Genomic DNA, 25,268 nt, shown 5'->3' with positions numbered 1-25,268 from the left:
GAACCTGTGGAGGAGAACACTGGGTCAGACAGAACCCCATTTATTCTCACTCTTTGTGACCTGTCAGTTAAAAAATCTAAAATCCAGCCCACCAGGTTTTTCCTGATTTCAAACTGTTCTAAAAGTCTTTTAATTTAAATATGGGGCTGTATTGTATTAAAAGCCGAAGAAAAATCAATGAAAAGAAGTCTTGCAAAAGTCCCTTTACTCTCTACATGTTTAAGAATCAGATTTAGTAAAGTCAAAAGTGCGTCCTCCACTCCTCTGTTGGGCCTGTATGCAAACTGCATTGGATCCAGCTGATGTTCAGTCTCTTTCATAATCACATTTCTGATGATTTTTTCAAAGACTTTCATTACAACTGAAGTGAGGGCAACAGGCCTGAAGTCGTTTAGAATTGTTGGACGACTAGATTTGGGGACAGGAACCACGATTGCTTCTTTCCAAAGAGAGGGCACATGTTGTGTTTGCAAGGATTTATTAAAAATAACCTGAAATATAGGACTGAGTTTGTCAGCACAAGATTTAATTAGGCGGCCACTAATATTATCAGGACCCTGACTCTTGTTCACATTGACTGTATGAAAGGCCTTTTTGACATCACTGAGTTCAATGATAAAGTGCTGAGTATCTCTCAGTTTCTGTTTCAGTTCAGAAATATCCTCGCTAAAATCAGAAGAACTAAAACGAGCATAAAACATATTTAAAGCATTTGCAAAATCTCTGTCTGAATTAAAACCATCTAAAATGATCTGACTGCTGCTCTGGGGATTTTGAAACCCTGCTATGGTTTTCATACAAGTCCAGGCAGACCCAAAATTTTTTGCAGCAAATTTGCTTTCAAGAAGGTTTTTGTAGCTCTGTTTTGCTTTCAAGATCTCGATTTTCAGTTCCTTGGTGGCTGTCTGAAAATCGGTAACAGCCCCCTCTTTAAAGGCCTGTCTCTTTTTCCTTAAACAGGATTTGACGCTTTTAGTGACCCATGGCTTATTGTTAGCGTAGACTTTAACCCGCTTACGGGGTATAATCATATCTTTACAAAATACTGCATAAGAGCTAGTAACATCCACCAAAGCATCAAGATCATCTCCACAAGACTGAATAAAAACTTCCCAATCTGTACACTTAAAACATTCCTGCAAGGTAAGCACAGATTCTTAAATAACAATAATTACAATACAAATGTCATACATCTATAGTAACATTAAACGACCAGTGGGTGGCATGGTATGGAGTGACACATCAGTGTCCAATGTAGTGGTTTATGTGCAAGTATACCATCAACACTGACACAAATACAAGAAAACAGCCTTTGAATAGCTGTCCACTGTAGTGACCACTATGCGTGAAAGGGTTAAAAAAATATCGTCAAATATGATCAAAAGTGTGAACAAACATGCTGGAAGTAGGTTGATAGGCTATTTTTCACCAAAAAATCAATAGATTTTGAAAATTATTTGAAAATTCCCACACCACCATGCAATTTAAATTGGAGATGGTTCAGTAGAAGGCCCATGATCATTTGAGATGCAGTCACCCACAAATGAAACAAATGAACTGTGAAGCCCATGAATTAAATGGATCAACTGTGAGAGGCTGCAGCAAGGTTCAGTTTGTGATCAGTAAGAATTATTTAGAACAATCACAGCTATTTATTTTGGGAAACTGATGAACAGCCGTGCATGGATGTGCCAGCAGGTACTAAACCAGTGTCAGTAAATCTACCAGCTCCTCACTTGTTTCTGTTTATGAGTATGTTTTCAAATTTCAGGTTAGTTAGTTAACCTTAAACAGTAATGCTGACCACAATTTTTTTTTCTTTTGCCTTAGGCTGAGTGTGCCTTATCTCTCAGAGAGAGGCTGTGAAGCCCTGTCCTCAGTTCTCAGCTCCCAGTCCTCTAGTCTGAGAGAGTTGGACCTGAGTGTCAACAACCTGCAGGATTCAGCATGGAAGCTTCTTTCTGCTGGACTGACGATTCCACTCTGTAAACTGAATATGCTGAGGTGAGATTAAGTCATGTTGTGTTTTTCATCAAATTAGCCGATTTAACTAATAAAAATGTTCTACTTAAACAAATAAAGAAATAAAATTAATATATTTTAATCAAAGTTTAACATTAAGTCAGTTTAACATCTGAAATAGCTTTCTGATTGTTTAAGTAGCAGAGAGTTATTGATCATTGTCAGCTGCTTTGGTGTTAATGCCCTGCCCTCACTGCCCGGCACATGGAGCCCAATTGGCATTTGCCTTAGAATACCACAATTGATCCTCCATTGTACTGAGTACCATTTTGATAAGTGTATTTTTTTAACAGTGTATTTAAGCTATTAAAGGTAATTCATTGTTGTATCTTAGTAAGGAATGAAGGATTCCTGAAAAAACTGAGTACCATTTTGTTATTTTCTTCTTCTTTTGATCAGTGTATTTTAACCAGTGTCTGTCAGTGTGATCCATTTGTTGTTTCCTGTAGAAACAGGATTACATATTGCTTAAGCTAACAACTAGTCAGTGCACCGTCACTACATTTTAACAACACTGTTTAATGTTTATCTTTCAATTATTAGACTGAGTCACTGTCAGTTCTCAGAGAGAGGCCATGAAGCTCTGTTCTCAGTCCTCAGCTCCCAGTCCTCTAGTCTGAGAGAGTTGGAGCTGAGTAACTCTGACCTGCAGGATTCAGGAGTGAAGCTTCTGTCTGCTGGAGTGGAGAGTCCTCACTGTAAAATGGAAACTCTCAGGTCAGGATATACATTTTTTCACTGCTGATCATTTATTATATTAATGCATAAACAGTAACTTAATAGAAATGTATGAATGTTAATTATTTATTAGTGATATTTGTTCACCTTATGTTTTTCATTTGCATTGAAATGTCCAATCTGATCCTCTGAGTCAAAAATCTGCATAAAATGTAATGCGAATGATTAAATTATATTCACTGTGATATGCTTAGATTCAACATATTGTGTTCAAGAGGCTAAGACTGGATGTGTTCATATAAATTCCAGCTGTAAGACAACCATCATGTAAAAGTAAAGCTACTGTTAAGAAATCAGTTTCACCCCGGTTCTTTTTATATTCCTCGGGCATCCAGAGACGGCACCGGAACTCAGTAGTCATTTCACAAAACCTTTATTCATCTTTATTCATCTTCATTTAAGCATGCATCTTCTAGAAGGGGAGACGTGCAAGGCCGGTGTCGTTTTGCAAATCTTCACTGCTTTGTCTGTGAAACACAGTTTTGTAGAAGTGACCCATCATAAAACCCCCATGGTGTGCTGCAAACTCTGTGTGTGTGCACGAGCACGTGAGTGCCTGTGTGTGCGCGTACCCGTGTGTCTATGTGAGTGCACGTCAGTGACTGTGCATGTGGGTGTGGGTGCGTCGTAACAGTTAAAGCACTGTGTGTGTCTCTGTGTATGTGACTTCCTGCTGGTGATGAAAGTAATCTCCTCACCCAAGCTACACCAGATTCCTTTAGACAACATACAAAACAGAGTTAACATATTACAAACAGTAAGACTCCCACTCTGCATTCACTGGGCCATTGGCCTCTTCAGTAACATCATATTCAGTCTTTATTAACTTGGCAGAGGGCAGTAATACAAGGACTGACTAGACTGACTCATTTTAATCACTCCCTCTCAGTTTTGTTAAATCTGAGTATCATAAACTAATGTGGTAACATCTGGACTGATGACACTTGTGTTTACAGACAGCATTTTAATCATTATTTTAAATGCTGTAGATTGGAGCCATTGCTCTAACACTGTATAAATGTAACAGGGCTTGGTGCTGATGCTAACAGTGCTAGCTGCTTCAGGCTTTATTTGCACATTATAAGCACATTTAGCTTATTATAAACAGTATATGAAACAGCTGGTACTGCTTGGACTTTATATTTTTACAAGCTAGCATGAACCAATCAGTGAAAAGTCGAGCCATGAGAGTTGTATGTTGCTGTGAGAAGAGTGGGGCTACATGCAGTGATGCTAGTGTTAGCCATGTTAGCATGTTAGCTTCAGCAGGTGGTCAGTGTGAGACAAGAAGAGCGTCTGCATCAGCAGGGCTGCATTTCACTGCAGTGTCACATTCCTCATATATCCATGCTGGACATTTGAATAGACTGAATATGTCACGGTCCCAGGTTTGGTGTTTTTGTAGTTTAGACTTCTTGTTTATTTTTAGCTGCTCTGTTTGGTTGCTTTAGGGTTTCTTAGTTTAGTTTTCCTCTTAGGTTTTATTGTCAGTTATTTCTTAGTATTCTGAGCCTTCACCTCTCGTCAGTTTTTGTTACTGTATTTGTGAGTTTATTTACTTCCCGCAGTGTTCCTCTACATCCCTTTACTAAGTTCACTCAGGTGTTCCACTCATAGTTGTTATTCACTTCCTGTTTTATTTTGGTAGTTATTTTCTCTGGTGTCATAGGTTTACTTTTACTTCCTCCCCTGACATTGTCTACATTAGTTTCAGCTGTCGAACGTTTTACTGAGTATTTATTGATTTGTCGCTTCTTTTTTTTAACTGTAATTGTTGACTTATAAACAATTGGTAAAATAGATTTTCATTAAAATATGAAATTATTTATTACTTTATCATCTAATTAGATTATAATTCTGTAAATAAGGGTGATAGTGTGGCCTGTGTGGGTTCTCTTCAGGTACTCTGCTTCCTCCCACAATCCAAAAGCATGCATGCTGGGTTAACTGGAGATGTGTGATTGTGACCATAAATGTTTATCTGTCTCTGTCTAGCTCTGTGTTTACCTGGCTACATCACCATGGTTACTGATGCTGAACCTATAACCTGGTCTGGAGCAGGTTATGTTCAGAGTTTGTGTTTAAAATCGACTGAAGTGCCTCGTTTTCACTGATTCTTTTACAGACTGCTTTAAGTGTGATATGGATTCAGTCATATCCTACTAATGTCAGTGAATGAGACCCAGCTGTAAAGTCACAGCAGTCACACTGTGTGTGTCTCATTGTCACTGGAGTTTAGGCTCCTTGCAATTCAGCTGGTGCTGCAGAAAAAGTAGAAATGTTTCTGTTTGGTTCTACTGCTGAGTCTCTTTTACAAAGATAGAATTGCAGCTAATCGTGCTCATGTAGCCAGTTAGTATAAACCCAAGTCACCGTGAGACACAGCAGACATTTAGTAATAATCTCACCGTATGTGGTCTTTTAGAGCCTCCTAGTGGTGAACCTGTGGAGTGGTGTTAGTGTTACAGGTACTGGGTGGCAGCACCTGTAGACAGCTATATATGTGTCCTGTAAACAGGAAAGAAATGATCAAACAGGGAGACGTGGCTTGCAGTTCCTGAATACTCCGCCATTATTTATTCAAATTCACAATTATGCACTCCTTTTATTACTTTTACAGTATTACAACTGTGTATTTACTTATTCCTAAACATAGCTCACACATTCCCCATATGTGTTCTGTTACCAATTAGACAAAAGGGCAGTAACACATTCCAACGTCATAAACATGACCAATTTTCTTGTAAGACTTGGTTCAAAGTGAATTCCAACAAGACAAATCTATAAATCTCAACTAGTTTGGAAGAATGGTGTAATCAGCACCATCTTGACATGTGCACTGAATTCACGGAAACAGTTTATGGCAGAAAACAAGGGACTAAAACAATACAAAATAACGGTGGAGCCGATCACTAACATCACAGCGCGTAGGAGGTGTGTGACCCAAACTAACATGCTAACCATAGCATACTGCTAAAGCTGTAAACAAATACTTACAAAAGTCTAATTTACTGTACTACACTTTCTGTTCGCTTTCAGTTTCCAACCGTGATGGTTCTTCTATGCTATATAACAACAGGCCAAACCATGGTCTCACACTGCCACCTACTGGTACAAAAATGGAGCGTCCACTACAAGTATCCCAGGGTAGTTAGCAGGTTTCCTGTTAAAATAACTGTAGTTATTTAGGGCATTCCCAAATGGAAATATCACTTACATTGAAAGTAAAATTACTTAAATGAATTCACATAAATGTGATCACACATTAGTGGGTATCACATTAGTCTGGGTGACGAGTGTAATTGTTGAGTGAGAGAGACCAAGCCTGCATGCTGGTAGCACCTTAGCCACAGCTCGGGTGTGGAGAAGCTGAAAAAGAAGGTTTTCTAGTTTGTAAGGAGGAAAAAACTGAGAGAGGCTGGAGAGTAACACAGAGCAGCCATGAAAGCTGCTCACACAGTTTAGACAGTTTAGCATCCGATGTTCTAGTGAGTTAGGTCCCAGCTAACTAGCAGACTAGCAAACCAGCTAACTAGAAGACCAGCTAACTGCAGCCACAAGCTGCGACTGCGTCTTTCTAACAAGAGTGTCGGACACTCAGACTGGTTTTCTTTGTGGATGATGCTGTATTCTCACACTGATTTCTTTCTTTCTTTTCTTTCTTTCTGGCTCTCGGCGAAGGCAGTCGCACTTTTTACCTCTCCTCCTTCCCCTTATCTTCCCTGCTTAGCCTCTTGTGTCCTTGTCTTGTCTCGTGTGCATTACTTTCCCTGGAACACTCTCTCACAGTCTGTTTCTAAAACCTAAAAGAGAATTATGGATTTGATCAACTGGTCTCTGAATGCTATTGACACCCTTTCCTCAACGAGAAGTCTGGGCTCGGGAGAGCCCGAGTGCCCTGGAGGGACTTTCCCTGCCGGATACACGATGGACGGGTGGCAGAAATGGAGGGTCGTGTGCCTGGCGGGACTGTCGATCGAGGACGCTGAAGATATCTACCTATTCGGAACCATGATAACAGGGTTCTGGCTGATCGGAGCTGGCTTGGCCCTGGCTTATCAGAGAATTAAGAAAGCGGAACCGGCTGTTCAAACCCCCCCAAGGCTGCCCGCTGGGATTGAAACGATGGGACGAGGCGCGACTTCTCAGAATGGGCTCATTGAGAGCAGCATGGTTAAGAGCGTGGACAAGCTGACGGCTGCCGTGAATACTCAGAATAACACCTCTGAGCGTATATACGGTTACATCAAAGAGAAGACCGCTCAGAATAACATCTCTGAGCGAAAGTTGGATCAGATCGTCGAACAGCTCACTGCAGTCGTGAGTTCTCAGAATCGGCTCTCTGAGCAAAAGAATGACAACACCATGGATCGAAAGTTTGATAACATCATAGAGAGGCTCGCGGTTCTCCAACGGGAGATTGAGAGACCAGTGTCGGAGTATTAAAGAACAGCTTTGAAATTCTCATGAGCTGCTCGCATAAAAGAAAAATCAACAACATCAACATCATAATGCGGATACCTCCTCGGCGCCAGCTGGGGGCTCAAGGCTGGAACCGAACAAAAAAACTCCCTGATAACGACTGTGTGTTGACTGTTCTTCCCACTCCATGCAAGGCCACCTGGGTTGGCTGGCAGACTGTTTACTTAGCCTGATAGGGCGAAGGACACTGTCTCAGCTGAACTCTGGACACACACACATACACTGATATGCACACACTCATCCCCCCTCCCTTTCCAAACGCCTTCGATGCTTGTGCCCTCCTGGAGAACACGGCGGGTCTGGGCCCGTGCTGGAATGGTAGCGCTGGGCAGGATGACTGCTGTGTATCCCTCGGATTACTCCTCACCCCCTACCCAACCCTGTGGCTTGTCACGTGCTCCATAATGTTGTACTGTGGACATTTATGTGCTTTTTGTGCAGAGGAGTTTTTTTGTTTCCTGTTCTCATGCTGTCCTCCCATAGGAGCCCAGCATGAGTAGAGGTCTCTTTTTCCTCTTCTACTTTCCCATTGTCGAGTACTTTTCCAGTGTTTTTCTGTAATGCTGCTGATCTCCGACTTGTATTTCCATGTGATGTCTGTGTTGTGTCAAACAGCAGTGAGAAATGAAAGACTGATTCATTTCTATTTAGTCTTGTGATGTGCAGCTTTGTTCAGAGCATTAAGGCCCAGCAAAGATTACTGAGGCCATAGAGTCACTGATGAAACCTGAGAGCTTATAGAAACTGAGACCAGATGAACCAGAATAGAAGGACATTAAAATGAAGTGTGAGCTACACAAAGGCAAAGGTATTCAGAATCAGAATCTTTATTGTCATTGTCACAGGTACAACGAAATTAAGAAAGGTCCCCGATCATTGCATCATCCCTAACAATATCAAAATATAAATAAAACAATAAAATTTCAATAAATAAAATAAACAGAATACTTAAAATGCTAATAAGAAGTATCAGTAAACATTCACATACATGCTTCAGACCGTGCATAGAGTGGTGTGATGGACATTTTTTTTGTAGTATTCAGATGTGTTATTGCAGTTGGATAACAGCTGTGTTTGAGTCTATTAGTCCTTACACTGATTGCTCTGTACCGTCTGCCTGAGGGCAACAGTTCAAACAGGGAGTGGCCAGGATGTGAGGTGTCTTTTATGATGTTTTGGGCCTTTTTAAAACAGTGGGCGTTGTGTAGAACTTCCAGCGTGGGGAGAGGGCAGCCAGTGATCTTTTGGGCGGTGTTAATGATCCCTTGGAGTGCTTTCCTCTGAGCCCCTGTGCAGATAGTGTACCAAATACATATGCAGTAAGTTAGAACACTCTCAATGGTGGCTCTGTAGAAGGACACCAGCAGTCTCTGTGTGATGTTATTCCTCCTGAGAATTCTCAGGAAGTACAGTCTCTGTTGGGCCTTTTTCAGCAGCTCGGAGGTGTTCACACTCCAGGAAAGGTTCTCCTCTATATTGACTCCCAGGAAGCGGAAGCCTGCCACCCCTTCTACACAGGCCCCATTAATGAATAGTGGTTGGATCTCTGCCTTTTTCCTTCTGAAGTCTATTATGAGTTCTTTGGTTTTTGAAGTGTTGAGGAGGAGGTTATTGGCCTTACACCATGACTTCAGCTGCTCCACCTCGTCTCTGTACGTAGACTCGTCTCCCTTGGAAATGAGCCCCACCACTGTGGTGTTGTCTGCAAATTTCACAAAGATGTTGCTGTGGTGGCGAGGAGTGCAGTCGTGTGTGTAGAGAGAGTAGAGCAGTGGACTGAGCACACAGCCCTGGGGTGAGCCAGTGCTGAGACTCAGGGCTGAGGATGTGTGATGGCCAACTCTGACTCTCTGTCTACGGCCCGAGAGGAAGCTATTGATCCACATGCAGGTGCTGTATGGAAGCCCCAGGTCTTGTAGCTTGGCCACCAGTTTGTGTGGAAGGATGGTGTTAAAAGCTGAGCAGTAATCCACGAAGAGCATCCGCACATAGCTACCATGCTCTTCCATGTGTGTTACGGCAGCATGGAGTGCTGTGGCTACAATTCAATTCAATTTTATTTATATAGCGCCAAATCACAACAAAAGTCGCTTCAAGGCGCTTCATAAACAGCGCCTACAGCGTCTTCCGTGGACTGGTTTGCTCTGTAGGCAAACTGGTGTGGATCCAGGCTGCGGGGCAGGGCTGCTGTGATGTGTCTGCGGACCAGCTTCTCAAAGCATTTCATTACCACTGGGGTGAGTGCCACCGGTCTGTAGTCATTCAGGCTGGTGACGTGGGGCTTCTTAGGCAAGGGGACTATGGTGGAGGACTTCAGGCAGAGTGGGACAGTCGCCTGTGCGAGGGATTTGTTGAAGATCCTGGTGAAGATCCCAGCCAGCTGTTCTGCACAATCCCTCAATATTCGACCTGGCACACCATCAGGACCCGCCGCCTTCCTCGGGTTAACAGCCTGCAGCATGCGCCTCACCTCGTGCTCCTCCAGGGTGAGGGTGGTGCTGCTGTGGGCGGCGTGTTGTTGCTGTGGCTCCAGTACCTCCGGTACCATGGTCTCAAAGCGGGCGAAGAAGATATTCAGCTCCTCTGCCAGCGCCAGGTCACCTTCCGCAGCTCCGAGATTGATCTTATAGTTGGTTAGATGCTGGATGCCTTGCCACACCTGCCGGCTGGTGTTACTCTCCAGATGGTCCTCAATCCTCCTCCTATAGTCCCCCTTCGCCTCTCTGATGCATCTCTTCAGGTTGGATCGGGCTGCGGTGTAGTGATCCCTGTTGCCAGACCTGAACGCAATGTTCCTCTCCTTCAGCAGCTGCCTGACCTCCCGGGTCATCCAGGGCTTTTGGTTGGGATAAGCACGGATACATTTAACTGCTGTAACAGTGTCTATGCAGTGTTTTATATAGCAGAGAACGCTGTCTGTGAACATTCCAAGTCCTGATGTTCAAAGATATCCCAGTTAGTCCTGTCAACTGGGATGTCTTCAGTTCAGTTGTTGGTGTGAGTTATTTAAATGGAGGATGGAGTCAGACTTTAAGCTGCTGGACTCAGTCACTATATTCTGTTCTCCTCATAGAACCTGGATACACAGACTCACCTGTGACACAGTGACACACAGTGTGGGCTACACACACATTAGAAAGTGGATCAGTCACACTTGTGCAATCATTTGTTGTGCTGGGAAACCATGAACACTTTGAATCACCATTAATGGCTTTGTTACAGCAACATTCAATCATGAGTTCAAAAGTAGTGTATTGTGTACTTATTTTAATAGTACTGCAGTATGAGAAGTGCAACATTCAGTGTGCAGAAACAAATCAGGTGCTTTTTATCAGCAGTGTTCCCTTTAACACAGCAGCAGTTCAAATATTTCTGTCAATCTGAGCTGAAACATGAATCTAATCAAATCAAATATCAAATCAAAGTTCTTTGTCTCTGCCAGGACGTTAACATTTGATCTAGTTTGTTCCAAACAAAGTTCCCCTCAGAGTCCAGAGCCACCATCATAACATTATAACAGGCACCTTTGATTAACAGCAAGTGAACATTTATAAATGTGTGTTTTCAGAACAGGAACCAGCAGAACTATTTTCCTGTTATCAGGGAGCAGCACAAATGCTCATCAGCTCATTTACTGTGAAATAGGGACACAGACGAGCCCAGCACAGTTCACAACACAACTACAGACACACAATAAATCAGTTTAGTCAAACAGAACAGACTGCTGTGTTTACTGTAATAAGCACACAGGTTCACAGCTGTTTGTTGGCTTCATGTTTTGGTCCCAGCCGTGAAACTTTGGATGCATTATGTTGATTTTGAGGTTTTCTGGGAGTTTGTCTCATCAGGCTTGTTCTACACTCTGTCAATCAAAGCTACAAGCTGGCATGACGTTAGCTTTGATTTGGAATCACTTTTAAAAAGATAGATTTCAATGAAAAGACTAAATGTGTTTTCTTTCTTTATACAAAGTTTGTCCCATTTTCACAGGCTCATTCTGACCAATCAGAAGCCTCCATTTCACGCACATCTTTAAGTCGTCCTCTGCTGAACATCTTCTGAACCATGAAGAAACTTTCCTGAACTTTATCTTCTAACGCTGGCCTGATGTTTCACTGTCAGTCTGGAGTTTGGCTCATAGTGAACCTGCACAAGTCCTGTTGGATTTGACAGACTCACAATAGAAGCGTCAGTGGAAATCAAAAAGGAAAATAGAGCCTGGAATCAATGTTTTTCTAGCTTTCCTTTTTATAGGATCAGTATTTTCTGTATTTCTACACACAGTGTGTGAGTAACGGCTGACAGTGAGGATGATATCCCTGAATGCAGTAAATCATATTTTCTGTTGAAAGTAGAAAAAAGTAGAGCGCAGACAGAGCTGAAAACTGGTGCCTGTATGATTTAGTCTTTGAAGCAGAGGTGGTGTTTTACTGAGATCTTCTAATGATGTTACAGACAGTGTGTGGCTCTCTCTCTGCTGATAGGACTGAATGTGTGTGGAACAAACTGAAGCAGTGCTATAAAAGCATCATTCAGTCATTACAAGGCCCAGTCCAAAAGACCAGCCAATCAAAAATGGGAATTCCTGAGCCTGGCAATGCCTGGAAGCAGCAGGTATGCCACCTGTGGCAGCTGAGGTCACGTGATCTGAGTGTTTGAACCATGCATTGGAGCAGCGTTTCCAAGCATCTGCGCTTCAGAAGCTCCAAAGTGTGGAAACGTCAGTGTGGAGCGTCTCATCCCTATTTAAGAGATCTTCTTGGCACTGCAAAGCTAAGCTTGCAAACAGCACCATAGTTTGTGAATCCCAACCAATCAGAGGGCTCCTTATGTCACGTCACATGACTCGTTTGATTGCCACCAAAGAACTAAAGAAAGGCTAAAAGGACGTTCAGCCAATCTAATCCCTCCTAGGAACAGGAAGTCTAGAGAGGAAATGGAGCAGAGAAGGAGAATCACTGTTAGGTTTCTGTTGTTGGATTGTCATTTATGCTTAGAGGTATATAATCGATTGCATATTGATGGGATGTCTGATTCTTAGCAGTCTGCAGTAACCTTGTGTACCGTGAAAACATACATACATTGTATGTATGTCCCTCTGCAACAAACTGATTCCAGCTTCCAGAAGAGTACGTTCACTCCTCTTCCAGAGTGTTCTGGCATAGATCACACACCTCCTAGGGTCATGAGAGAGGTTGTATCTTCTCTTTCTGATATATGGTATAGCAAACACACATATATCTGTTTGCGTATAAGAGCATTGTGTTTAAGTGAACTGCTGGACTCCCTGGCGCCAGCAGTTCTGGGGAGTCTTCACAGGGTCATATCTTGACCCCACACCATACACACACACATGCATACCTACACGTAGGTACTCTTTGTTCACATGTATGCCGTCATATGTTAATGAACCTATGCATATTCATGTAACCACAATAAAGAGCAGTGCTACGGGGGAGCTAGCCGAGAGTGACTGGGGTGCGAGTAGCAGGGAACGACGTTCGTCACAGTTCTCTCCCTCGTGCACAAGCAACACAAAGAGGGTGACTTGCGTCTTCCTTTTGCCATTGTAGTAGAATTGTCTTGGCGTTCCAGCAATAGGTTTATGCTAGATGAACCTATCAATCACCATTTTAAATGTCTGAGTTTTAAACTGGTGACCCTCTAAAGAGGCTTTTATTGACTCTTTCTGTTTTCTTTACAGCTTCTTTCACCATTTAAACTATTTAATATCAGATTTAGAAATAACTTTTGGATAGTTTTTCTATATTTGCACTAAAATGTGACATAAATAATGACTTTCTGACTTGACTTTGGACTAATCTAACAACTCAGCCTGGCTATGTTGGACTTGGTGTGGAAGCAGCTCCCAGGTTGCGTTCAGGACACAGACTCTCGCACTGCAGGCTTACTTGTTGTTCCTAGAGTATTTAAAAGTAGAATGGGAGGGAGAGCCTTCAGTTTTCAGGCCCCTCTTCTGTGGAACCAGCTTCCAGTTTGGATTCAGGAGACAGACACTATCTCTACTTTGAAGATCAGCTTAAAACTTTCCTTTTTGATAAAGCTTATAGTTCGAGCTGGATCAGGTGACCCTGAACCATCCCTTAGTTATGCTGCTATAGGCTCAGGCTGTTGCTGGACTTCCCATGATGCTCTGCTTTCTTCTCCACTCCCCTCTTTTCACTCCTGACGCTTTTATATGTCACTACTGCATGTCCTTAACTTTTGTCTTCTCTCTCCTTAGTTTGTGTTTTGTTCTTGTCTCTCTAAGCACAACTCTTCTCTTTCCCCTCACCCTGCAACCAGTCATGGTAGATGCTCCTCCTGGAGCCTGTTTTCACTGGGAGGATCTTTGTGTCAAAGGGAGTTCTTCTTCCCACCATCACCAAGTGCTGCTCACAGTGGATTGTCTGATGGTTGGGGCTTTCTCTCTAATATTGGAGGCTGTTACCTTACACTGTTAAACAGCTTCAGATGCCTGTTTTTGTCTGTTGGGAATTGTCACTTATAAATAAAGTTACATTGAATGGATGTAAATGGATCGATGTTATTGTGACAAAGAGAAAATGACTGTTGACAGATGGATTGTTGTTTTGTGTGCCTGCAGTCTGTCAGGCTGTCTGATCACAGAGGAAGGCTGTACTTCTCTGGCCTCAGCTCTGAGCTCCAACCCCTCCCATCTGAGAGAGCTGGACCTGAGCTACAATCATCCAGGAGACTCAGGAATGAAGCTGCTGTCGGCTGGACTGAAGGATCCAGGCTGGAGACTGGACACTCTCAGGTATGGAGAGAATGTCTGATAGAGGAGGAAGAGCTGGAAACATTTCCTGTGTCCTTCACTCACTTCCTTTTTGTTTCCTGCAGATGAGACATGAACAATCACACATGCAGGTATATTTTCAGGGACAGACACACTAGTCTAGCTTATGGATATTTATGTAGTGGATCTCCAAGGAGTCTGTTTGCAGGAACATTAATGATAACTGATAAGTCACGTTGAGAGTTTCATTAAAAGTAGACCTACGGTTAGGTTTATAAATATTTGGACAGAGACAACATTTTGTAACTTTAGATACGCTTTATTATGTCACAGGTGTACCTGAGATAGTGGCCACTGTGCACCTAATAAAGTGTCAGCCATGTGTATGTTTCCCATGGTGTATGTCCACAGTCAGTGACACTGACAGAAGGATGAAACAAGGCTGTGAATCATTTCAGTCTGTGTGTGTGACAAAGAGGCAGACAGGAGCAGCTAACATTAGGAAATGGAAGCTTAAATACTGGAAACTCTAATAAGCTAATGCTGCTAACGGGCCGTGTTAAAATCAATATTTCATTCTCATTCTGTTGTTTGACAACAGTAACAGAAAAATATGTACTTGAGAACACATTTATTGTAGATTCAGCTGTAAATTTAGAGTTTGTCAGAATACATGATTGTCACACAAATCCTGAGCAGAGCAAAGTGGCCTGCTTAGGATTAGCTGCTTATCATAGCTACTCACATTGTTAAAAACTAAGAGAAAACATTGTTATCATTTGCGGATAATGCTTATTCACATCACATCAAATTAGCATTAGCTAATAACGGCAGCCTACTTAGCATTAGCTGCTCACCTTTAAATAAAGCCAGGAAATATGTTATTAGCATTAGCTGCTAATGGTTTGAAACCTTAAATTAGCATTAGCTGTTTATGGCATCCTGCTTAGCATTAACTCCACACGTCGCTATAACGCAAGGAACAAGAGCATTACCATTAGCATTAGCTACTCACATTTTTAAAATTGAAGTGAAAACAGTGTTACCATTAGTGGATAATACAAATCTATATCAAATTAGCATTCGCTAATTATGGCACCCTACTGAACATTAGCTGCTCACATTGTTATAAAGCAAAGAAAAACGGTATGAGCATTAGCTGCTAATGCTTATTCACCTAAAATAAGAATTAGCTGCTAATGGCGGCCTACTTATCATTAGTTGCTCACATTGTATTACAGCTAGGCATAACAGTATTGGCATTAGCTGCTAATGAATTTTCACCTTAAATTAGCAATAGCTGCTAACTGCTGCCTACTTAGCATTACCTGCTCACATCGTAATAACACAAGGGAAAAGAGTATTAGCATTAGCTACTTAGATTGTTAAAATTGAAGGGAAAACATTATTACCATTAGCAGATAATAAAAATTCTCATTAAATTAGTATTAGCTGCTAATGTCAGCCTATTTAACTGCTTACATTGTTATAAATGTTTGTGGTTTTTACAGTACAAATCTCACTTTTTTCTACTCTGATACTTTCTCCAATGACTGGAGTAATGGTGTTGATGAATGTGTCAGAAGTAATACAAAGATATAACCCTGTGCAGTTTGGAGAAATGGCATCATCCACTCTGTCCTGTTTCCATCAATCACTGTCTGGTTGGCCTCAGTCATGAAGCATGATGTGGCCAGACAATAAGGTCTTTAGAGAGGCTCATCTGTGCTGTCTTTCCTCCATCCAGGACCTGTAAAGGTCCAGAATGAAGGACAAATACATCTCTACAGACCTTTCACATCATGGAGATAAACTGTTCACATTTCTTCCTTCAGGCAGACGATACAGAGTGTTGTTAACAAAAAAACAGACACCACAGACAATTCATTCCCCCGGGCTTTCACTTTGATGAACACTGTGAATGTTCATGTGTATGAGAGCCATGTAATGTCCATGTGTGCATGCTGACTGTGCTGCTCTGACCCCCCTCCTCCTTTCAGGGTGGAGCCTGCTGGAGTCCGATGGTTGAGACCAGGTCTGAGGAAGTGTAAGTGTGTTTTTAATGGGATTCATGAAAACAAAGCAGCACACATTCAACCATCTTCATCATGTCAGGAGTCATCATCAAAATGTCAATCAATGAACAGATGATGGATCAATAACTGCAGCTGGATTGTGTTTGTTCTCTCCATCAGATTCCTGTCAACTCACAATCGACACAAACACAGTGAACACAAAGCTCCAACTGTCTGACAACAACAGGAAGGTGACACGTGTGGAGGAGGTTCAGTCATATCCTGATCATCCAGACAGATTTGATGTTTGTCAGCTGCTGTGTAGAGATGGTCTGACTGGTCGCTGTTACTGGGAGGTCGAGTGGAGAGGAACTGTTTATATATCAGTGAGTTACAGAAGAATCAGAAGGAAAGGAGACAGTGATGACTGTGTGTTTGGACGCAATGATCAGTCCTGGAGTCTGAGCTGCTATGATGATGGTCCTCGTCATGTCTGGTACAATAACATAAAAACACCCATCTCCTCCTCCTCCTCTGTCTCTAACAGAGCAGCAGTGTATGTGGACTGTCCTGCTGGCACTCTGTCCTTCTACAGAGTCTCCTCTGACACTCTGATCCACCTCCACACCTTCAACACCACATTCACTCAAACTCTTTATCCTGGGTTTAGGTTCTTGTATCCTGGTTCCTCAGTGTCCCTGTGCTGAGTGGAGTGTAAAGAGTGTCTCTTGTTAGAGAAACACTCTGACTGTTGAACAGATAGTTCAGTCTGTACATGTCTGTCTCTTTCACTCACAAACACGTTTTCAGATTCATGGATTCAATCAGTTGATGTTTTAAACTCTTCTAAATGATTCCTTGTAAACTTCTTCCTCTTCAGTCCTTTAAAGATGGAAGCTCCCATTATTCCAGGATCCACATGTTGTTTTTCTGTCTTTTTCCACTCAAAGCTTCACAGTGAATATCAGTATGCTGTGTTTCTCTGAAGCTCAGTTCACAACCAGCTCCTCTGCATTTTCAACAAGCCTGAGCTCATTAAAATGAATCCAAATGTTTGATTTCTCTTTCTTAATGGGATGTTTCCATCATGGCTGAATAAGTGGACATCCAATAGTACTCAGTGTATCAAATATTAAAGACATTCAGCATCTCACATGTTTCTGTCGTTATATAAAAACAGCTGCTTTTAAGAACTGATCCAATCACAGAAACATGAACTTCCATATTTATCAGATCAATACGTACAGCTCTGATATCACTAACATCTCCTTGCACTCTTCACTTGATGTGTTGATTTGTGGCCCTCTGCTGGTGAGAAGATGAACTGCATGATTTCAGTTTAATGAGCACAGATAACATGAAGTGTTTTTAAATCTGCTTTTTCTAATTGTTCAGGGTCCTGCTCCAGGAAACAGCTTCAACAAACTCTGTCTTTTAAAATAAGACCTCAGTCTGAGTTTTTACAAAAGCTCTTATTTTGGAGGGAGCCGACATTTAATCTTCATGTTATCAGTCCATCAATGGGCGTTATTAGCAGTTATCAGCCACATAACTGTGGCTGAGATTGGCCCTCCTGCACCTGCTAGCAGGCTCAGTAGGTCGTTATCACCAATTGGTGAGCCGGATCGCTGTGTCGCTGTTGGAGGGACGGCGATGTATCCAGATCCAGTACAGACAGACTCCAGTTCACTTCACACTGAGACGGGCGCATAGCAGCTAACTACTGAAAAATGTCTATTTAATCAGTTTGAATATGAACAGAAACAGATTTCATAATGAAAAGGCTTCTGAAAGTTACTCTTTTGCCACGAGCATCATCTGTATGATGGAGGTTGAGCCTGGAAATAGTTTTTTGCTAGTATATTACTTTAGCTGACGCTAACTTCAAAGCACGCGATGAGAGTGTTAATAACGTTACTAATGTTCAGCTACACTTTACTAGGTCACATCTGTGACACACGTCACTTAAATAAAGAAGGAAATATTGGCTCTGTTTTCTCTGCTGGGCCCAAAAGTGACTCCCCGTATTTAAACTGCTATGAATAACTTGTTGGTCTATAATATGTGAAACATGTGTCAAATGTATCCATCATGAAAGATATCAGGTCATCTTGAGCCACAAAAACATTCCTATCATGAGGTAGAAGCTGGAGTCAGTTTGTTGCAGACGTTTATATATCCGATATTTATCCAGTTAAAAGTTGAAATTCAAAAACGTCTTTTGAAGAGTCGTCTGTCCAAGAAGCAGAAACTGCAACAAATATAACAACAGTTATTTAAGGCTGTTTGAAACGGCCACAAAGGAGCAGATTGGTTATAATGCAGCTGCTTCACAGGAATAAAGATGAAACACTGTTTTTATTTCATGTGTAACACCTTTCAATAATGTGTTGACTAAAGTCTATTGACCAGTATAAGTAAAGACATCACACACACACACATGGAAACACTGAAACCTGTTTTTGGTGCAGCAGCGGTCCCAGCTGCTCGCCTTTATCTAGACTGGGTCGGCTGCTGATCTCAATATAATCAATGTTTAAAGTTCTCAGTGTTTCTGTGTTGCTGCGTATAGGATCTCCCAGCATCATCACTGTGCTGTCCAATCATTGTGTGCTAGGTTACCCTTATAGTGCAACGTCTGTTTGCACAAAGAGAAGCATGTGTGTCAAATATAAATAAGCTCAGCACAGAAACAGCTGCTGGTTTCTTCTATTTAGAGTCAAGTTAGTGTTTTGTGTCTTTGTTTGAGGCCTGATGTCAAGCAGAGGTGTGTGTAACTGCACTGGTCTGTTATATGTGTGAAGTGTGTGCTTCTCTTCAGCATCATCTTTGTCACTGCTGATTCCTTTGTGTCATCATGTGTTGAGAAGAGAGAACAGTTATAACGGAGGAGCAAAAGGAAGCCCTGAAATCTGCATCCAACAAGGACGTGTTGGCTCACCAGTGATCCCAGCAGAGGCCACTGGTTTGGCTCCAGTTGTTATAGATTCAATGATGTTGTTGCTACAGATACATGTTAGCATCTTCATTGTAGTAAAGTCTTGTAATCTGAAGATAGAAACAAGGCAGCAAACAGCTCCATGATCTGATCTTAATGATGTTGTTTTTATTTCTGTCTCTCAGAACTGGATTGGAAACTATCAAAGGTCTAAAAACAGCCTCGACCCTCCCAAAGAGCAAACTTTACACACGTCATCTTTCAGCTACAATCTTTGTTGCAGGGATCTTCTGCCAAACAAGGCTGAGAGAAGATTTCTTACAGCTGTCATGTTGATGCTGTTTCAGTCTGTGGGCAAACACACTCATATATTAGGGCTGATATCAGGGCTGCACAAGTTCTTTGTGTTTGTGATCATGAATAATAGAAGTGTGCCTGTTGAAGATCATGTTTGCTACATGATTATATGTCCTGTTATTGTTCTGTATTATATTCAGCTTCCAGCATCCTTTCCCAGCCCCCTGTTACACCATCCATACAAAGCCAATCTGACTGTGAGCCAATGTGTTTGATTGTGTTGGATCAATAGATTTGACAGACTTGGTTCATCCAGAGGGAAACAGTCCAGATTCAGATCTAATGAAATGATGGAGGCTGTTTCCTACCACGGTGCTAATGTGTGACTAACAAGGCTCATGGTCTCCAGCAGACAAGCGCCTGGAATGAGGTGAGCTGAGTGTTGCTTTGGTGGGTCTGTGCCCACGTCATGCATCAGGATTCATATTGGCAATAGTTCATATCTCTGTTCTTCAGCCTTCATCACAAAGCTGTGAAAAACAATCCAAACATCTAACAGGATCTGATGGATGCAAAGTCCACTGAGCTCTTTGTCATTTAGAAACTTGTCCAACCAACAAGAGCACAGATGAAAAACACAGTGACAGTTCAAGGATTTTGCCATATATGAGCATAGATTACTTTCATATAGACTTTCAATGCAGGCTTTTGGTGAGCCGCTGGGTTCTGTCTAATAATCATCTCAGCATTTTACAATAGAACAGCTCTTTATTAGCTCTTCATTTATTGTTATTGGACATGAAACAAGGAAGCTGTGTTTCTCATTGGATGTTAGTTTCATGTTCATCAGGATCATTTTCTAAAGAGCTGATATTTAGACCATTTACTGCACTGGCTGCACATCCTGTCTACATTTCTCTGTATGTACTGTGTTTGTCTTTCATATTTCTCCATATTGACACAAACAGTGAACAGCAGCAGATCGACTCTTCATCTGTTGTAGGCCCAGTGAAAGATCTGAAGCAGAAATGGTGTCATTAGGAGAAGAAGAGAAGAACAAGTCCGGCGAGGAGGCAGCAGCTCTTAAAGATGAAACAGCAACTTAGCCCTGAGCTCAGAGAGCTTCACATGAAAAAGCTCCTCAAGCAGATCATGTCAGAGGTTTGTCATCAACAGGAGGAACTGTTCATATCATAGGATGAAGGATGCTGTCAGCTGGATGAAGAAGGTTATTTAATGGCAAACGTTCACATTGAAGTCAAATTGTTGTCGTGTTGAACAGATTCATGTACTGATCGTCTCCAGAATGTTAGAAGAGCTTCAACGAATCATTAGAAACAACTTACAGCTGCACAGTTGTGTCAAATCTTTGTGTCATTGTGGGATTGTTGTGTTTCTACATGTGACACACGTCTAAAACATGCACACAATCTGAACACAAACAGGGACTCATTTGTTCCCACAGCCAGATGCTGAGAGCCATTTCCTTGTAGTGCTGTGTCTATATATATGCACCATTAGATGTTATTGGAATGATTGTCAGCTTTGATAGTTTCATGTGTGTTTAGCTGGACGGCTGTTTGATCCTCGACATGTTTAAAGGTGTCCAGTCCTGAGACACTGGGGGTGGAAACGGCTGTGATGTCATTGGACTGTCACAAAGACAGAAGTGCATGAAGTGAGCAGCCAAGGAGCCGCTGATGTTTTGGATTCAACAGCATTTGAAAGGTTGACACAGACACATCTGCACATAGAAAGCTGAATTTGTCATATGCCACAGTGAACTCACTGTTCAGTGTTTCTCAGGAAGCTTCTTAACTGCCTCTGCTGCCACACAAGCAGCTGATGTCCTTGAGAAGAAGCTGAAGAAGTCTTCAACAACAAATACAGGAAGTGGACTTTCAAATACTAGATTCACTTTAGACTCACAGAGAAATGACTCAACCAGCTGTGTTTGATTGACTCCTTTGACTATATGAAAGGTCAGTGTGTGTCTGCACACAGACTGTTGTGTTGGACTGTTATTCAGTTGTCTGCTGAATGTTTTCAAATGTCTGCATCTCAGCTGTGATGAGGCTGGGGGTCATGGGAGGCCACCATAGCAGCCTCTTCAACATCATGACATCATCATAAATGCTGCTGGACTGTCTGATGGGCTGACGGTGAAAAAGCCGTCGGGAAGGAAACAGAAGACATTTCAGAGGCTGCAGCAGATTTCTTTGATTCGGGGCCTTTTTCAGCTTTATTGGACAGAGCAGTGAAGATAAGTGACAGCAAAGCAGAGAGAAAGGGGGCGTGGCCCGGGTCAGAATCAAAGCCAGGCCAGCTGCTCTCCACCTCGTGGCACATGGTCACCTGCTCATCCTAGTGAGCTCCACCAGCAGCCCTTTCACACAGTTTACACTGTCAAACACTGTGTGTGGACCTCAGCTAACAACAGGCTACATTTAAGTCTGGACTACATGCTTTTATATTGAGGAGATTTTTCACTGTTTTTATTCCATCAGCAGCTCAACATCATGAGCAGCTTTGACATAAAGACATCAAACTCAAGCTGACTTTAAACTGGATCTACTTTTAATACAGGGGCTCAAAAACAACAACATCTTTATTATATATCAGGACAGAAAGTCATTTCATCTCAAATGGAAACAGCTTTATTTGGAATAACCAGCACTATCAACTGGTTTGGGATCTCCACCAGTTTCATGTCTTTACAGCTTCTCCAACAAAGTTCCTGTAAAATCAGCATGTTTGTCTTTATTGGTTTGATAGTGATTGATTATTCAGTCCCAATCTGCTGTCATCTAAAGAACAAAATGATGTTTCTATGAGTGAAAAAGCTCCAGATGTTGTCGGCTTCACAAAGAAAACAAAGATTAGGAACTTAAACACAAAGTGTTTGGAGCCAAAATGTTCCCAAGCTGCTCTTTTTGAGATGGCAGAGGTACAGTGGTGTCTAACAGCACACTGTGGAAGGCAAACATGTTATTGTTGGATGAAACTTCATGAATCCTTTGTAGATTTGAGCTGTTGGAGCCTTTCTTTTCTCTTCAGGTGTACAGATGCTGAGGAGGCAGGTGGAGCAGGTGGAGCTGTTGTAATGCTGGCAGAGGGTGTGTCTTAGTAACTCTGTGAGGTAGAACTGGATCCAACATTGTGGATGTGTTGATGTTGGAGCCATTAAGCTTCTCTGGCCACACTGTAGGATTTCCCTTTGATTCACTGCGGGGGCATTTTGGAGTCTGTCAGTGAAACTCTTCATGTTTGTGTTTGACTCCAGTTTATAGAAACAGAGAAATGTGTCACACTTTTGTTCGGCCTCCACAAATACACACATTTGTTCATTGGTTGGACTTTTTGTAAGGAGACACATTGAAAACCATGTTAATAAGATCTTGTTGTTTCCTGTGGATCCGACACAGAGAGTGGACTTCAGACAGAAACCGTGGAAGAGATTTTAGAGGCCGTGTGTGGCAACAGGAAGTTTCTGTGTGTTTGCTGATCTTACATGTGGAAAACAACACGTGATGTTTGTGAAGTTCTACAGTGATCATTGTTCTCACAGCATTTTGAGTGGGAACAGTTCAAACTGAGAGTCGTGGGAGTTATTTACTGATTGAAACAAGGTGAATGTTTCTGTGACGATGAAGATCAGCAGCAGCAGCTCAGCTGATCAATGAACTGACATCTATCAGTCATTTCATGAGATGAAGTCATCAGCAGACATTTGTTCTAACTGTGTGATGAATGTCAGAACGTCAGGGCTCTGCTTTAGTCACTGCTTGATGATCATTGGCTCATTGTTGAATCCAGGGGCCCAGTCTGACCTCTGACCCTTTGCTGCAGGTCTTCTGTGTTATCTCCACTTTCATGTCTGATCTTCTGCTGTATCGTCCAAAATAAACATCTGAATCATTTCCAACACTTCAGCAGATCTTTAGTTTGGGCAGTGCAGCACAAAATAACACATATTGTACTATACTGCCCACTTCCTGATCTTATTGGATCTGTGTGTGAGGTTGGTGAAGGAAACACATGTTTACTGAGTGAATCGCTGCCATTAGGAACTAGTTTTTATATCACAGCCTAGAAATCACACAGGACCATTTCTGCAAGTGAAAAGTCCTGATTGGAGGAAAATAATTATATAGTTTTTTTGCCTGTCCCGTTTGGCTCTTTTGCCATCAGAATTATTGTCTAAAGACGAAGAAAGATGCCCAACGGATTTACTTTACCAAATGGTCTATTTGATTCACCTTTTATCGTTTATTTTATTTTCACTTGTTAAATACGGGACAGACTTGACTGGGGAAAAGAAAGAGGGAAAGAAAAACAGCGGGGAAGAGGGACGGTGATAAAGGGCAAAAAACAAAAAACAAACATAACAAACAGACAAAAAATACATCTATCAATCACCTGGATCACCTGTTGAGAAAGAAAAATGAGAAAACAAGCAGAAGAAGACTAGAGCAATAGAATAAACAACATCACGATGATATGAATATAAATATATATATATATATATATATATATCCACACATATATATATATGAGCCCTTGGTATTTCTCCAGCTTCTCGTGTTCCTTCTTCCTGATGTTGCTGTCATTGGGAACCGCTACATCGATCACTACGGCCGTCTTCTTCTGTTTGTCTACCACCACTATGTCCGGTTGGTTAGCCACCACCATTTTGTCCGTCTGTATCTGGAAGTCCCACAGGATCTTAGCTCGGTCATTCTCCACCACCCTTGGGGGCGTCTCCCATTTTGACCTCGGGACTTCCAGGTTATACTCGGCACAGATGTTCCTGTACACTATGCCGGCCACTTGGTTATGGCGTTCCATGTATGCCTTGCCTGCTAGCATCTTGCACCCTGCTGTTATGTGCTGGATTGTCTCAGGGGCATCTTTACACAGCCTGCACCTGGGGTCTTGCCTGGTGTGATAGACCCCAGCCTCTGTGGATCTTGTACTCAGAGCTTGTTCTTGTGCTGCCATGATTAGTGCCTCTGTGCTGTCTTTCAGTCCAGCTTTGTCCAGCCACTGGTAGGATTTCTGGATATCAGCCACCTCCTCTATCTGCCGGTGGTACAAACCGTGCAGGGCCGTGTCCTTCCATGATGGTTCCTCGTCTCCCTCCTCTTTCTTGGGTTTCTGCTGCCTGAGGTATTCACTGAGCACTCGGTCAGTTGGGGCCATCTTCCCAATGTATTCTTGGATGTTCGTTGTCTCATCCTGGACTGTGGTGCTGACACTCACCAGTCCCCGGCCCCCTTCCTTCCGCTTAGCGTACAGCCTCAGGGTGCTGGACTTGGGGTGAAACCCTCCATGCATGGTAAGGAGCTTTCTTGTCTTTATGTCAGTGGCTTCTATCTCCTCCTTTGGCCAGCCTATTACCCCAGCAGGGTACCTGATCACGATATATATATATATATATATATATATATATATATATACACACATATATTACACGGCGGTACTTCCCTGTTTTCATATTGTGGCGGGTCAGGACTGTTTGGGTTTTGTTTGACAGCTGTGATGTTCTTATGTTCCAGGCGGCAGCATTACGGTTGCCATGCTTACAGGGTGACGCTCTCTCTCTCTGCGTGTTTCCTGGGTGAGAGAGCGCCTTTTTGTTGTTGTTGTTGTTGTGCTAAGCTAATAGGCAGAATATAAATAAATAAAATAAAATATTCTGGCTATAACAGTTTGGGTCAAAGTGCAGATGTTCTGCAGCCTCTCAGTGTTTCATGTTAACATGTAGATGTTGAACCAAAGTGAAGCTTTTTGATGTGACTGCAGGAATGTGAAGTGTAACTCTGAGCTTTAGGAAATGAAACTAAATGGACGTTTTCTCCTTTATTTATAGGAAAGTGTAGGAGAGCAACAGATGAACAAGCGTTACTGTAACAGGAAACACAAACACGTCATCAGAGGATCTTTATGTTCATCATCATCACTGTTTCCTTGTTCACACAACGCTTCCTGCCCTCTCTCTGATTGATCTGATTGG

General features: G+C 42.2%; 2 protein-coding genes across 2 annotated transcripts in view; one reads left to right on the top strand and one right to left on the bottom strand.

The window, feature by feature from the left end:
• The window catches only part of LOC146376998 (protein NLRC3-like), a 36,000-nt gene extending 18,830 nt beyond the window's left edge, over positions 1-17,170 (top strand). The window contains exons 7-11 of the mRNA XM_084944982.1: positions 1,831-2,004; positions 2,566-2,739; positions 13,850-14,023; positions 16,003-16,049; positions 16,198-17,170. Of these exons, the coding sequence (XP_084801108.1) occupies positions 1,831-2,004; positions 2,566-2,739; positions 13,850-14,023; positions 16,003-16,049; positions 16,198-16,724 (1,096 nt within the window). The 3' untranslated portion in view covers positions 16,725-17,170. The remainder of the gene's footprint in view (positions 1-1,830; positions 2,005-2,565; positions 2,740-13,849; positions 14,024-16,002; positions 16,050-16,197) is intronic.
• Positions 1-25,268, bottom strand: part of LOC146376991 (protein NLRC3-like) — a 414,853-nt gene that overhangs the window by 73,982 nt on the left and 315,603 nt on the right. The gene's annotated exons all lie outside the window — the stretch shown is intronic.

Source organism: Perissodus microlepis, chromosome 11, assembly GCF_051167445.1.
Source record: "Perissodus microlepis isolate ML-2025 ecotype Zambia chromosome 11, ASM5116744v1, whole genome shotgun sequence".
NCBI classification, from domain to species: Eukaryota; Metazoa; Chordata; class Actinopteri; order Cichliformes; family Cichlidae; genus Perissodus; species Perissodus microlepis.
The sequence above is the reverse complement of the archived record's forward strand: the minus strand, read 5'-3'. Positions and strand labels throughout refer to the sequence as shown.